The sequence below is a fragment of the Coregonus clupeaformis genome, chromosome 15, assembly GCF_020615455.1.
Source record: "Coregonus clupeaformis isolate EN_2021a chromosome 15, ASM2061545v1, whole genome shotgun sequence".
Classification (NCBI taxonomy): domain Eukaryota; kingdom Metazoa; phylum Chordata; class Actinopteri; order Salmoniformes; family Salmonidae; genus Coregonus; species Coregonus clupeaformis.
Window position 1 is genome coordinate 23,776,476 of NC_059206.1, and position 15,958 is coordinate 23,792,433.

The 15,958-nt window shown below is 45.9% G+C and overlaps 1 protein-coding gene across 4 annotated transcripts in view; it reads right to left on the reverse strand.

Moving 5' to 3' along the window:
• Positions 1-448: 448 nt before the first annotated feature.
• wrn (WRN RecQ like helicase) overlaps positions 449-15,958 on the reverse strand; it is a 52,774-nt gene continuing 37,264 nt past the window's right edge. For all 4 annotated transcript variants that reach the window (XM_041897464.2, XM_041897461.2, XM_041897462.2 and 1 more), the window contains 6 exons: positions 15,825-15,956; positions 15,213-15,375; positions 13,374-13,537; positions 7,089-7,271; positions 6,752-6,907; positions 449-2,650 (listed from right to left, as the gene is read on the reverse strand). In XM_041897464.2, the coding sequence (XP_041753398.2) occupies positions 2,537-2,650; positions 6,752-6,907; positions 7,089-7,271; positions 13,374-13,537; positions 15,213-15,375; positions 15,825-15,956 (912 nt within the window). In that variant the 3' untranslated portion in view covers positions 449-2,536. The remainder of the gene's footprint in view (positions 2,651-6,751; positions 6,908-7,088; positions 7,272-13,373; positions 13,538-15,212; positions 15,376-15,824; positions 15,957-15,958) is intronic.

The following is a 15,958-nucleotide window of genomic DNA, read 5'->3' on the forward strand; positions in this document are numbered from 1 at the left end:
CAGTCGTGAAGAGGGCACGACAAAGCCTATTCCTCAGATCCTCAAAAGGTTCTACAGCTGCACCATCGAGAGCATCCTGACTGGTATGGCAACTGTTCGGCCTCCGACCGCAAGGCACTACAGAGGGTAGTGCGTACGGCCCAGTACATCACTGGGGCCAAGCTTCCTGCCATCCAGTACCTCTATACCAGGCGGTGTCAGAGGAAGGCCCTAAAAATTGTCAAAGACTCCAGTCACCCTAGTCATAGACTGTTCTCTGTGCTACTGCATGGCAAGCGGTACCGGAGCGCCAAGTCTAGGTCCAAAAGGCTTCTTAACAGCTTCTGCCCCGAAGCCATAAGACTCCTGAACAGCTAATCAAATGGCTACCCAGACTATTTGCATTGTCCCCACCCCCCACTTATCTATTTTTTACTTAACACTTATTTTTCTTAAAACTGCATTGATGGTTAAGGGCTTGTAAGTAAGCATTTCACTCTAAGGTCTACACCTGTTGTATTTGGCGCATGTGACAAATAAAATTCCACAAATATCTCAGTGCAGAGGGGAAACTCTTCATGCTGCGAAAATGTATTGTTTATATTAGAGTACACGTGACGTATCCGAGCGCCACCGGCAATTTCCAAGCAAAGGCCCTGCAAATAAATTTCACAGGTCACCTGCTGCACACCCAGCAGCAGATACCATGTCAAGGAGCGTGTGGCTGCACTGGTCAGGCCATCCAGCCCAACTCGAAACACAACAGGGAGTCATCAATAAGAACAGCAGACGAGGCAGAGGGTGTGTCCCAAATGGCACCCTATTCCCTTTATAGTGCACTACTTTTGACCAGGGTCCATTTAGCTACAGAGAGAATAGGGTGCCATTTAGTGCGCACTATAAAGACAGGGCATTAAATCTCATTTTATTTGTGCTCGGCGCACCCCTGACGCTAAGAACATCCGATCAGTAATTTAATGCTGTGTTTTTCTGTACTATAAATGTAGCCCGGGTCTTTGATCAAGCTTTAAAAAAAGTTTCCCTGTCTCTATAAAACACTATATTGACTGGCTTTTCCTTTTAAGGTTTTATTGATAAGGTTTATTACAAATGCGTAGGGTGTCGGGGGAGAGGCCTGATCTGCACTTTTCTGTTACTTGACAGCATCAGCGCTTCGGCCTCAGACCAGCCACTGTATGACTAATGTAAAGGAATTGCTGACACCGCACTCTGATCCAAAGAGGGCAGGCTGTCTAGAATGACCTCAAAAGGGGGTTCACTTTAGCCACAGCAGCCAATGGAAATCTATAGTGTGGGTACAGGATGGCATCTTAGATTCAGTCAAGTCTATTTTGGTCAGCATGAGTTCTGGGATAGCACCGTGGCCACAAGTGAAGTGGATTCCTTTTTTTCCTATATTGTGTTTCCAAGAAGAGGCTGGATTTTATTTTTTGTTACCCTCATCAAATGCATAATTTACTACAAACAAACATGCTCAAATACGGTGGACGGTTGACATTAATAATAAACCATGTGTACAGTACATAATCAATTCTGTTACAGCTTGATTGAGAGGACTTTGTTTAGTTTAGCATAGCTAGACATTGCATAGTTGAGCAAATTAGAGGTCATAATGACTGCAGTGGTACTGGCCAGTGCAGGGATACACATGCAGTCGTGGCTTACTGCAAGAATCACTATGAACTGTAATTATCTTTTATCCAGTCAAAATGTAAATCAAAAGAGAACCACTATAATCTGGAAATGGTAAATGATCAGATCTCCTCTGAGCCTCGAGAGTTTTTAAATGGTCAGGTCTCAAACTTTAAAAAGAGCCTCTGCCCCCAGAACAGGAAATCAGCATTTGATAGTCTTACAACTGCTACAGTTCTCTTCCCACCAGGATAAAAAACGATCTGTGACAAATAATCCCACAAATCTTCCCAGTTAATCTCTATAGAAAGTAGTCTGCAGACACACTAATCTGAACCAGGATTAAACGTCCACATGGATGTAAAAACCCTGTATTTACTAATCTCTTAACCTTAAACGTAATTATTGAAGGTTTGTACGTGATTTGAATGAATGACACAAATACCTTAGCTCAGCGACAAACCGAAGGATCTCTCAGTGTGATAAAAGAGGTCCCAGATTAAGAGTTATCTAACCAATGACACTCATGTTAATGAGTTGTGTGTTTTACCAAATACTAATAATTTTCTTCTTGTCAACTTGGCAGTTACATTAGATACTTATTATCTATCACTACGTGTACTAATATAAGAAGATACAACTCATTATGAAATGAGATTTGGAGTCATGGAGTAATCACACTTCCCAATGATTTCCTCTAAACTACTGTACATTCAGTTGTACCTTTATTACAAAAAGTTTTAGAATATATATATATATATATATATATATTTTTACATTAATTATTCTGCTATGTCACATTGTTAAGTTGGGCAACAACACCTTATTTGCCATTTTGTTGTAAAGAAAAGAAGAAAAACAAATATTTGGTCAGTAAGAATAAAATGTGTTGGTCACTGGTCAGTTATGAAAAAAGTCCTTTGTTCTTTTTGGTTTTCTTTGTACAGGCCAAAGAACTGGAGCCTCTTGGTAGTTCGGCCCAGTCTGGTAGTTTCCTCTTCGCCGGCTGGCTGACATTCTGTGGAGAGATGAACATGCATCAACAACAATGAGTCCACTCTTGGTTGATAGTTGTTAGCTCCACTGAAAACTACCCCAGTGTTTCCCAACTCTGGTCCTGCCCCAGTGTTTCCCAACTCCGGTCCTCCAGTAACCCCAAAGGGCACACATTTTTGTTGTAGCCCCGGACAAAAACACCTGATTCGACTTGTCCAGGGCTTGATGATTAGTTGACAAGTAGAATCAGGTGTGCTTTTCTGGGGGCCACAACAAAAATATGTACTGTTGGGGATACTGGAGGACCGGAGTTGGGAAACACAGGTCTACCCGGTGGGCACAAGATTTGGCACATGACATCTTAATTACATAATCCTCTGGTGGTAAACTGGTTTTCTGGTTGAGACATCATATAACCAGATTACAACCAACTGGTCTCTATTACAATCAGGTAAAGACGTCTTTGAAGACATCGTGGAAAACATGTCACATTTTCGTGGTTGTAAAGACGTCTTTTTCATGTTGCTAAAAAGACGTCAATCAAACATTCTTATCTAACCAGTATACAACCTGACGCCATTGCAGCCAGTTTTGCCTGCTGGGTACGCCCTTTCAAGTTATTATCGTTGATCTACTCAATGTGAACTTCACACTTGTTCTGGCAATGTTCTGGTACTGAGAGCTTCACCAGCTGTCATGTACAATATGGAAAGGTACTTCAGGGAGAAACCTGCTCCAAGGTTATTACTGAGATCATGTAGGAGAAGGCTCTGGTGGTTCTTTGTTAAATTGAGCGTTTGTCTGCAGAATTGGTCCCAGTTGTTGCATCAAATTCACAGTTCTTTAGTCAAATTAAATCACATTCCCTTTCTTTCACTCCGGTTCTTTCCACCTGAATTGAGTTTTATTGGTGATTAATGGATGGATGGATGCAACAAACTTTCTCTTCATCTTGATTTTATATTTCCATAGAATAAATAATAATAATAATAATAATAATAATAATAATAATAATAATAATAAGCCATTTAGCAGACGCTTTTTACCTCCCCCAGCTTTTATTATCTGTTGTAAGAAATGTGTTAAAGTAACTACTAATGTGCGTATTTAACACCCATTAAAAGTAACATATTAACAAAAACAGAAAAATATTATTTATAACCTTTATAAGAACACATAATTGTATGGTGAGGCTTGTGAAGTCTCCTCCGGAAGCTAGACAACAGAGATTAGAAGGAGGAGCTCTGGTGAATAAACCACACTGGATTAGCAGTCCGACCTACAGTACGTGACCTATTGGTCGGGTAAATAGAGACGCCATGCAGCCGATAACATTGCTCTTACTGAAAAGCTTAGGGGTCTTCAGTGACTCTCCATCTCCTCAAGTCAGAGATACAAAAATGCTTAGAAGCCCACAATGACTTAAGCTTAAATCAAGGTTGAGGAATGCACACAAACCTCAGACAATAAATCCCCCATCTGTTACACCTCTGATAAATACTAGAAGTATGACGAGTTCTAGACACAAAGCTGACGTATTAGTGACCTGGTCCTGTGATTGAAAAGCAAAACACATAAAAGGAACAAGCTGGTGTCAGAAATAAATCTCTTGAAAACGACATTGACCGCACAGCATGATCAAAATGGGATCTGGACTTTAATCTATTTGACGTGCATGTTATAATGAAGTATAGGAAATATGTACCAGCACAAATTTGTAACGTCCAAATGTGCCGAAAGACAATACTCCATGGCTAGACTGCTACAATCGGTTGGACCTGGCGACTAAACTGGACTTCCAAGATCCTCCTTTGGCCTAGAGTGTCCGCAGTCCACTGCATGTCTATGTGAGTCTCATGCGTGCAGCTGCATCAATACAAGACACCCAAGCGCGCTATCCAACATCGGATTACCATCCATCACAATTCCTCTTAAGCAATTTATCTGACCCCTCTAAATGTAATTTCCTTGAGGAGAGTGTTTTTTTTTTTTTGGTCTCTCTCAATCTCGTTGGTGCTAAATCTTTAGTGACCTCACTGCCGCTGCTCAGTGAAGGGGAGAACGGATCTGGCTGTTGATCTATTTAGAGGGAGCTCTAAAGCACATATTGATCCACAGGTTACCATGACTAGGAGGCACAGTGGAGTGTGTGGAGAGGGTGGAACAAATAAAGCTTTCAGGTACACATTCACATCAACAGTGAATGATTATTGAGGATATTTCTTAACCCAACGAGTCCCACCGCGAAGCCGGCGCCATTTGAACTTCTAACCCCTTTTAAACATTGTGTTTGTGAGACAAGGGCGGATCCCGAAGGGGGCCGGGTCTTTTTACAAAAACGTCTGTAGAATCTGAATGGTTTGAGCTACAAACTATTAAAAGCTATGTATGAAAAGCTGAGACTCTCACAAATACGCACGTTTTGCCATATGAGGCTCAAAACCTACAAAAGAGTCATTAAGGTAAGGGGTTCATATAACGGAAATCATATAATATAATACTGTAATAAGCTCACATAGTTGCTGTCTCAAACTCTCCACACAGTAGTCACTGACTAGTTGGATATTCATTTCCCACAGAGCAAACCATTTCTGTACTTACAGCCCACTTTAAATTCATTTATCAGGTTTTTGCTTTGGCAGACTATTTTTTTTATTGACATTTGTCAATAAAACTCATGAATGCAACTGTTTATGTCAAATTGTTTTGTTTTACTTGTGGTCCTAGTTGCCCTGAAAAGAAAACGGTAAAACACTTCATTGTGAGACTAAATATAAGGGCTGGACATGCAGATAAACGAAAGTCAGATAAATGAAAAGGCCATTTTTGCTGGGGTCTCGGGACTGATGGGGTTAAAGGAGGTCAAAGGGCGTTCAAGATGCTCACGCTGAGCGCTGACCCCAGGTCAGAGGTTAAATGTAAGCCAGTTCCAGACTAAGCCAGGGTGCGCTCATCTCGTTAGATGGGAGACACCGCGTTCCCATCGATCCTCCCGTGTGGGATTAGCGAGAGCCAAGGGTCACAACCTCGGGAGAACGTCACAAATAAACAAAGCCCTTTGTGGCGAATAACAACTCTGCATTAACCAAGGGTCTGTCTGTTCATCTGACTGGGGCGGGTGGGCATCCTCCTGTGGGCTCATCCGGCGCAGATCTGTTATTGTTTTGGATTTATGGTGAATTCCTGCATGTCAGGGCACAATATCATCACCCGTGTCATCAGGGAGATCTCTTAAGTTGCACGCAATCGTCGGTATTAAACGGCGCTCAAACACAATCTGCTCTATTGCGCTGTGAAAACCACAACTGGAGGATGGCAGGGGTCTAATAAGATGAACCCGTGGCGACCATCTTATCACTACAAGTGTGTCAGGGTATTTCTAGTCCCACTGCCATCCGGACACCAGAATGACTACAAACAACCAGTTAGTGGATGCATACTGGATCATTTCAGTGGGTCAATGACACTACTTAACTTTCTATTGAGGACGTTTAGCTACGGGAGTGGGTGAGATAGAATTGAGCTTGATGGAAGGTATTACCAATTATGCTAATAAGTTCAGCTCCATCCAATTATATGTGGAAATGAGGACCTTAGCGTGGACACCTTGGGAAGAGAGATCAACAGCTGAACGAGCGCACTGACGTTGATCTAGAGAGCTCCACAGACTGGAAGAACAGACTGGAAGCTGTTAATTGCACATCTTGCACTTAGTGGAGTTTTCCCAGGGTTTTAAAAATACTTACTGGGTAGTTTTCTTTAATGCAGGGAAAGGGATTTTTGGGAGCCAATTATTAAGTTGATTGAAGCCGGATGCTGATGAAAGCAGATATTTAACCAAGGGCATCCCCCCTCCTCCGCCTTATTGATAATCAAATTCACAGCTAGTGTCTTATCAAGTGATCCATTAAGAAAAGAAGAATATGTATTCATTGCCTTGGTTCAAATGGAAGAAATAGCTTTTATATCATCATGTACCCCACACATTGACACTTGTTATATTTGTGAATCAAATGTGTCTATTTTGCAAAAAGAATAGGTCTGGTACATCGTTTCATATCCTGAGTGAAATCCACTTTTCAAGGCTGAGAAAAACACACAACAGAAAATCAGTGACTTGTACCTGAGGTGGGGAGTTACTGAAGAGTTCCTGTGTGTCCTCATCCAGGGGCTCCTGGTTCCAGGAGGCCAGCTTCACTGCACTGGTCTGGGGGACAGCCTTGGCGGCTGCAGTAAGAGGCTGACGGGCAGTGACATACTCTGGGATGGGACCCACTTCCTACCAGGGAGAGAGAAGACAATGCACCATATTTAGTGGGAGACACATTGACTGACATTGTCATATGCTGCAATTCACCCAATGTTAGTCCACAAATGCAGTTCGGTTTCAGCAGAGGTGTATTGGTGTAAAAAGTACAGGCTAGTTTTAAATCAGTTTGTCTTTGTTAGCTGAACATTACCTCTGGCATTGGGAGATCCCTGAACAGGACATCCTCTTCCATACTCATCTCCATCTCGTCTGGGAGTTGGACTGCAGACCAACCATCTGGTTGGGGTGGGGATAGCTTGACTGGGGCTGGCTGGGCTGGGGCTTTTTCAGTCCTCACTGGCTTGTGGACGGAAGCTTTTTTCACCGGTTTGTCCTGGAAGAAACACACAAAAAGTGTCAATTAGTGCTAATGAATGATGTCACATATCCTGACTTAAGAGCTGGATTCCAGTAGGAGCTAGTATTTATAACTACAACGAAATCCTACCCAAACTGACAGTTAAATATGACTATGAGCCACTAACATGGACTCAACAGCAACGAGGGCGATTACTCCCATGTAGAAGTGGGCCAGTTGTGTGAAAAACCTCCCGAGCTGCTTTCACATCTGGAGAGGGGAGTGGGTCTGGGCTAGGACATGGGGCTGGGCTGGGACATGGGGCTGGGGCCAGGCTGGGTCATGAAGCTGGGCTGGGATGGGACATGGGGCTGGGGCCAGTCTGGGACATGAAGCTGGGCTGGGACATGGAGCTGGGCTGGGACATGGAGCTGGGCTGGGACATGAAGCTGGGCTGGGACATGAAGCTGGGCTGGGACATGAAGCTGGGCTGGGACATGAAGCTGGGCTGGGACATGGGGCTGGGCTGGGACATGGGGCTGGGCTGGGACATGAAGCTGGGCTGGGACATGGAGCTGGGCTGGGACATGAAGCTGGGCTGGGACATGGGGCTGGGGCCGCGGGCTGGGAGTGGGGCCAGGCTGGGACATGAAACTGGGCTGGGACATGGGGCTGGGAGTGGGGCCAGGCTGGGTCATGAAGCTGGGCTGGGACATGGAGCTGGGCTGGGACATGAAGCTGGGCTGGGACATGGAGCTGGGCTGGGACATGGGGCTGGGAGTGGGGCCAGGCTGGGTCATGAAACTGGGCTGGGACATGGGGCTGGGAGTGGGGCCAGGCTGGGTCATGAAGCTGGGCTGGGACATGGGGCCGGGCTTGTCGTGCTGCATCAGCCTTTAAGGAAATAGGTCCCCTGTAGTAATCAGTCTGAGAGGAAGGCACCAGATGTCAGCCTGGCCTTTAAAGCCTGCCCCATTAATGGGGACAAGAGCAGCCTGAGAGATTGGGCTCTGCACTGACAAGAGTGGCCAGAGAGGGAGAGAGAGGGGGAGAGATAGGGGGACAGAGGGGGAGAGATAGATGGAGAGGGGGAGAGAGAGGGACAGAGGGGGAGAGATAGAGGGAGAGATAGAGGGACAGAGGGGGAGAGATAGGGGGAGAGATAGAGGGACAGAGGGGGAGAGATAGGGGGAGAGATAGAGGGACAGAGGGGGAGAGATAGAGGGAGAGATAGAGGGACAGAGGGGGAGAGATAGAGGGAGAGATAGGGGGGGAGAGGGTCAGAGATAAAGGGACAGAGGGGGAGAGATAGAGGGACAGAGGGGGAGAGATAGAGGGACAGAGGGGGAGAGAGAGGGACAGAGATAGAGGGAGAGTGGGGGAGAGATAGAGGGACAGAGGGGGAGAGATAGAGGGACAGAGGGGGAGAGATAGAGGGACAGAGGGGGAGAGATAGAGGGACAGAGGGGGAGAGAGATAGAGGGAGAGAGATAGATAGATAGAGGGAGAGAGGGGAGAAGGGCAGAGATAGAGGGACAGAGGGGGAGAGATAGAGGGACAGAGGGGGAGAGATAGAGGGACAGAGGGGGGAGAGAGATAGAGGGAGAGAGATAGAGATAGAGGGAGAGAGGGGAGAAGGGCAGAGATAGAGGGACAGAGGGATAGAGATAGAGGGAGAGAGGGGGAGAGAGATAGAGGGACAGAGGGGGAGAGAGATAGAGGGGGAGAGATAGAGAGACAGAGGGGGAGAGAGATAGAGGGACAGAGGGGGAGAGAGATAGAGGGGGAGAGATAGAGAGACAGAGAGATAGAGGGACAGATGGGGAGAGATAGAGGGAGAATGGGGGAGAGAGATAGAGGGACAGAGGGGGAGAGAGATAGAGGGACAGAGGGGGAGAGAGATAGAGGGACAGAGGGGGAGAGAGATAGAGGGGGAGAGATAGAGAGACAGAGGGGAGAGAGATAGAGGGACAGATGGGGGAGAGATAGAGGGAGAATGGGGAGAGAGAGATAGAGGGACAGAGGGGGAGAGAGATAGAGGGACAGAGGGGGGAGAGAGATAGAGGGACAGATGGGGAGAGATAGAGGGACAGAGGGAGAGAGGGACAGAAGGGGAGAGATAGAGGGACAGAGGGGGAGAGATAGAGGGACAGAGGGGGAGTGAGATAGAGGGGGAGGGCAGAGAAGGAGAGGGGGATGGGGATGGGAGGAAAGAGAGCAAGAGAGCGCGTGTAGAGGGAGAGAGGGAGTGTGTAGAGGGAGAGAAAGAGTGTGTAGAGGGAGAGAAAGAGTGTGTAGAGGGAGAGAAAGAGTGTGTAGCGGGAGAGAGAGAGATAGTGGGTAGAGAGAGAGATAGTGGGTAGAGAGAGGGAGAGCGAAAGAGAGAGAGAGAGAGATAAAGAGACTGTAGTGCATGCATGACTTTACGGCCGGAGATGTCATTATTCCTTCACCTTGAGGGAGCTGTTCTCCACCACACAGAGATTAACCGTGACACGTGCATTTGAAAGGCATACATTAGCTGACAAGGCTTTGTCCCATGTGCAATCTTTGAATATAAAACTAAATAAATCCATTACAACTGCTGACGTTTACATTTCAAGATCGACGCACGTGCCATCTCATATTGAATGAATGACTATCAATGACTCACTGCTGATCAATGCTAAGCCTGTATCCCAAATGGCACCCTATTCCCTATATAGGCCACTACATTTATGGGCTCTGGTCAAAAGTAGTGCCCTATTATAGGGTGCCATTTGGGACGCAACCTTACTATTGACTGCGTCTAACATGGTGAAGCTGAATTAGGTTACAAGCAATGCCATTAAGGACGGATGCGTCCATAAATGAAAGGATCCCCATCTGATAATACAAGGGATAGCAAGGTGCCTTCAGAAAGTATTCACACCCCTTTGACTTATTCCACATTGTTGTGTTACAGCCTGAATTCAAAATGGATGAAATGTACTTGTTCTCTCACCCATCTACACACAATACCCCCCATTATTACTAAATGAAAACATCTTTTTAGAAACTTTTGCAAATTGATTGAAAATGAAATACAGAAATATCTCATTTACATAAGTATTCACACCCCTGAGTGAATACATGTTAGAATCACCTTTGGCAGCGATTACAGCTGTGAGGCTTTCTGGGTAAGTCTCTAAGAGCTTTGCACACCTGATTGTACAATATTTTCACATGATTCTTTAAAAAATTATTCAAGCTCTGTCAAGTTGGTTGTTGATCATTGCTAGACAGCCATTTTCAAGTATTGCCATAGATTTTCACGCCGATTTTAAGTCAAGAAAATGTAACTAGGCCACTCAGGCTGATTCAATGTCGTCTTGGTAAGCAACTCCAGTGTATATTTGTCCTTGTGTTTTAGGTTATTGTCCTGCTGAAAGGTGAATTTGTCTCCCAGTGTCTGGTGGAAAACAGACTGAACCAGGTTTTCCTCTAGGATTTTCCCTGTGCTTAGGTCTGTTCCGTTTATTTTTATCCTTAAAAACTCCCTAGTCCTTGCTGATGACAAGCATACCCATAAAATGATGCAGCCGCCATTATACTTTAAAATATGAAGAGTGGTACTCTGTGATATGTTGTGTTGGATTTTCCCCAAACATATGGCTTTGTATTCAGGACAAAGTTCATTTCTTTCCCACATTTTTTGCAGTTTTTTACTTTAGTGCCCGACTGAAAACAGGATGCATGTTTTGAAATATTTGTATTCTGTACAGGCTTCCTTCTTTTCACTCCGTCATTTAGGTTAGTATTGTGGAATAACTACAATGTTGTTGATCTACCCCCAGAGTTTAATGGCTGTGATAAGAGTAAACTAACTATTTTAAAGCCACCATTCCTTCCTCTCCGGCAACTGAGTTAGGAAGGACGCCTGTATCTTTGTAGTGACGGTGTATTCAAAGTGTAATGAATTACTTCACCATGCTCAAAGGGATATTCAATGTCAACTTTTTCCCCTGGTCTTTGTGGTTTAATCTGTGTTTGAAATTCCCTGCTCGACTGAGGGACCTTACAGATAATTGTATGTTTACAGAGATGAGGTAGTCATTAACAAATAATGTTAAACAGTATTATTACACACAGAGTGAGTTCATGAAACGTATTATGTGCCTTGTGAAGCAAATATTTACTCCTGAATTTATTTAGGCTTTCTGTAACAAAGGGGTTGAATACTTTTTGACTCAAGACATTTCAGCTTTTCATTTTTAATTCATGGTCGAGTGGGCACGGTAAGATTTGATAAACTACCTGACATTCAAATCAGTGAAGCAGTGCATTTCAAATCAGTAAGTAGGCTCACTGCTGACGTATAGGGGAGAGAGACCCTCGTGAGGTTTCCACCTGTTATACAGTAATGGAAACCCCAATGGAGGGGAAATAAACAAGGGAATACAGTCGTGTACAAGAGGAAAAGGAGACCACATGGAGGTTTGACGCTTGGTAATTTACATGACTGCATGGAGGTTTGACGCATGGCGATTTACATGAATGCATGGAGGTTTGACGCATGGCGATTTACATGACTGCATGGAGGTTTGACGCATGGCGATTTACATGAATGCATGGAGGTTTGACGCATGGCGATTTACATGAATGCATGGAGGTTTGACGCATGGCGATTTACATGAATGCATGGAGGTTTGACGCATGGCGATTTACATGAATGCATGGAGGTTTGACGCATGGCGATTTACATGACTGCATGGAGGTTTGACGCATGGCGATTTACATCAATGCATGGAGGTTTGACGCATGGCGATTTACATGAATGCATGGAGGTTTGACGCATGGTGATTTGAAGCATGGTGATTTACATGAATGCATGGAGGTTTGACGCATGGTGATTTACATGAATGCATGGAGGTTTGCCGTATGGTGATTTACATGAATGCATGGGGGTTTGACGCATGGTGATTTACATGAATACATAGAGGTTTGAAGCATGGTGATTTACATGAATGCATGGGGGTTTGACGCTTGGTAATTTACATGAATGCATAATTGCATTGAGGAAAAAAGATTTTCTCCCCTCTCATACATACAGTATATCCCATGCTCAACAAAGTAGCTACGTGATTCAAAGCAAAATTCTATTTAAAAAGTAAATGATCATCAGACGTATGCATGACTCACATTACTTATTCATCCCTCCAGAGATGTTTATACCCACCCCTTTAATTCCAGAGACGTTTACACCCATCCCTTTAACTCCAGAGATGTTTATACCCACATGCACATGCCCACTAATGCTAATAAAAAAGGGACACATTGATGGATATTATGGAGATAATTAAGGGAAAAAGCTCAAAATAAAAGCTACGAATCTAGAGACAGTCCAAGCACAGTGGAAAAATGATGATTATAATGTGGTCTTCTTTATCTCAGTTGGTAGAGCATGGCGCTTGCAACAGTGGGTTCGATTCCCGGGACCACCCATACGTAAAATGTATGCAGTGTTGGGGAGTAGTGAACTACACGTAGTTCAACTAGTAATTTAACTACATTTCTCAGTAGCTTGGTGGTAGTTTAACTCAATTCTAATCTTGGTGGTGTTTTTAGTAGTTCATTACTTTGTTGCCATGTAACGATGTAGCTAACTACTGGAACTACACTCTACTCTTTTAGCTAAAATAAAAGATGGATGAAATAGACAAGAATTTCCTTTCTTTTTCGGTATCAGAGCTGCCTAATTCTCACCTGAAACATTGTTTTTGTGTTTAGTAGGCTAAATTACGCATTCTGTTAACATATGACCCCAAAGTGATTTGTTCTTGCAAACTGTCATCTATGACATTTCAGATTTAGATTTGATACTTTTTCACGAAGTAGTTTGGATGTGGTGAACTACTTTTTCAAAATAACTTTAGTTAAATAAACTATATTTATTAACGGTAGCTTTAGTGTAGCCTAACTTCTTCCAGTGTGAAGTAATTAGTAGCTTGTTTGCTAAACTATATTTTCAGAGTAGCTTCCCCAACACTGAATGTATGCATGCACGCATGACTAAGTCGCTTTGGACAAAAGTAGGGATGTGCATCTTACCCTTTCTAGACTATTCGATACGTATCTAGATACATGGCAGATATTATATAATATAAATCTTCTATAGACCTTTGGTTCTATCCAGGTCAGCTCAGGCTGCTGTAGGCTGGTGGAAACAGCAGGTGGCGCTGTGGGCATCCCCTCTCTCTGCAGCAACTCCACAGTCAACTGGATGAGGAAGGTGCTGATGTCGTCGGGGACTCTGGCTCGAATGGCCTTGATGTCACTGAGGTCTGGGGAGAGAGGAGGAGGGGTCAGTGGGGCAGTCTCTGGGGAGAGAGGAGGAGGAGGGGTCAGTGGGGCAGTCTCTGGGGAGAGAGGAGGAGGAGGGGTCAGTGGGGCAGTCTCTGGGGAGAGAGGAGGAGGAGGAGGGGTCAGTGGGGCAGTCTCTGGGGGAGAGAGGAGGAGGAGGAGGGTCAGTGGGGCAGTCTCTGGGGAGAGAGGAGGAGGAGGAGGGGTCAGTGGGGCAGTCTCTGGGGAGAGAGGAGGAGGAGGGGGTCAGTGGGGCAGTCTCTGGGGGGAGAGGAGGAGGAGGGGTCAGTGGGGCAGTCTCTGGGGAGAGAGGAGGAGGAGGGGTCAGTGGGGCAGTCTCTGGGGAGAGAGGAGGAGGAGGGGTCAGTGGGGCAGTCTCTGGGGAGAGAGGAGGAGGAGGGGTCAGTGGGGCAGTCTCTGGGGAGAGAGGAGGAGGAGGAGGGGTCAGTGGGGCAGTCTCTGGGGAGAGAGGAGGAGGGTTTGTCAGTAGGGCAGTCTCTGGGGAGAGAGGAGGAGGAGGGGTCAGTGGGGCAGTCTCTGGGGAGAGAGGAGGAGGAGGGGGTCAGTGGGGGAAGTCTCTGGGGAGAGAGGAGGAGGGTTTGTCAGTAGGGCAGTCTCTGGGGAGAGAGGAGGAGGAGGGTTTGTCAGTAGGGCAGTCTCTGGGGAGAGAGGAGGAGGGTTTGTCAGTAGGGCAGTCTCTGGGGAGAGAGGAGGAGGGTTTGTCAGTAGGGCAGTCTCTGGGGAGAGAGGAGGAGGGTTTGTCAGTAGGGCAGTCTCTGGGGAGAGAGGAGGAGGGTTTGTCAGTAGGGCAGTCTCTGGGGAGAGAGGAGGAGGAGGGTTTGTCAGTAGGGCAGTCTCTGGGGAGAGAGGAGGAGGGTTTGTCAGTAGGGCAGTCTCTGGGGAGAGAGGAGGAGGAGGGTTTGTCAGTAGGGCAGTCTCTGGGGAGAGAGGAGGAGGAGGGGTCAGTGGGGAAGTCTCTGGGGAGAGAGGAGGAGGGTTTGTCAGTGGGGAAGTCTCTGGGGAGAGAGGAGGAGGGTTTGTCAGTAGGGCAGTCTCTGGGGAGAGAGGAGGAGGGTTTGTCAGTAGGGCAGTCTCTGGGGAGAGAGGAGGAGGAGGGTTTGTCAGTAGGGCAGTCTCTGGGGAGAGAGGAGGAGGGTTTGTCAGTAGGGCAGTCTCTGGGGAGAGAGGAGGAGGAGGGTTTGTCAGTAGGGCAGTCTCTGGGGAGAGAGGAGGAGGAGGGTTTGTCAGTGTGGCCACCGTAGCCCTGCGTTTACACAGGCAGCCCAATTCATACTGATCTAGAATCGGTTTCGCCTTTTAAATCATATTGAAAAAGAGGGGGAACCTGATCCAAGATCAGCACTGGGAAACCTGCTGGCCCTAAACCATGTCGGGACGTGGTTAAAAAAAGACACAACTGATAAGATTGTTTATCTTGGTAAATTATGTTTACTGTAGCCTGGGTCAGTCTGTTTCTACTCCTTCACAAGGACAGCAATGGAGTTTGCAAGAGCACAAACAGATCTGGGACCAGGCTATAGAAGGAGACAACAGATCTGGGACCAGGCTGTGTTTAATGCAGTGTTTTTCTTAACCTAGATGAGACTTCGAGATCTAATCTAATTTGGAGCGATACAGGAAGTGATATGTCCGTACCAGAGTTGACGGGGTGTGACTGGATGATGTGGGTGACGGTAGTTCGTATGGCGGTTGTTAGACCAGCTCTCTCTGTGTCCAGTGGGTGGTTTGCCCTGAAGGCTTGGATCAGCTGAGTCTCTAACACAGCAACGGGTAAACTGCGCACATCAGACACCTGCCTCTGAACACAACACACACATATCTTTAAGAACAAAACACACACATTATATGCCTATAGTGCTCAAAATGGACGGTGTCAGTTGAGGGACACAATAGGTGGAAACTGTGAGGTCAGGTCTGTGTACCTAACTCATACGTCAGGGTAAATAGTCCATTGTCCTCAATGTCCGGATTTATGCATGTTTGAGTTGTGCTGGTGTACGTATATCAAATTTTAATACAGCCCTAAATTGAAAATATTTATGTATTTTTTTACACCAAACCAAGCCGAGCCGTACTGCACTGGCCTGGTTACACATCCACCATAGTTGCAGAAACCGTAGGGGAAAGGATCATGTGGAAAGAAAATCTCCCAGCCAGCACAGTATGCTTCTGATTGGTACGGTAGTGTGAAATAAATAACACCGGACAGCCATTTCATGTAGACACGACTAAACAGGGCTCTCTAACCATGCTCTTGCCCTCCTCCTGGAAGAGCCTGTAGGTGATGGCAATACTGTTGGGTAGAGAGGAGGGCCTCCCGGTCACCGTCACCATACTGCTGTCTGGACCTGGGGCTGCAGCAAGAGTCCAGGGGTCCACCT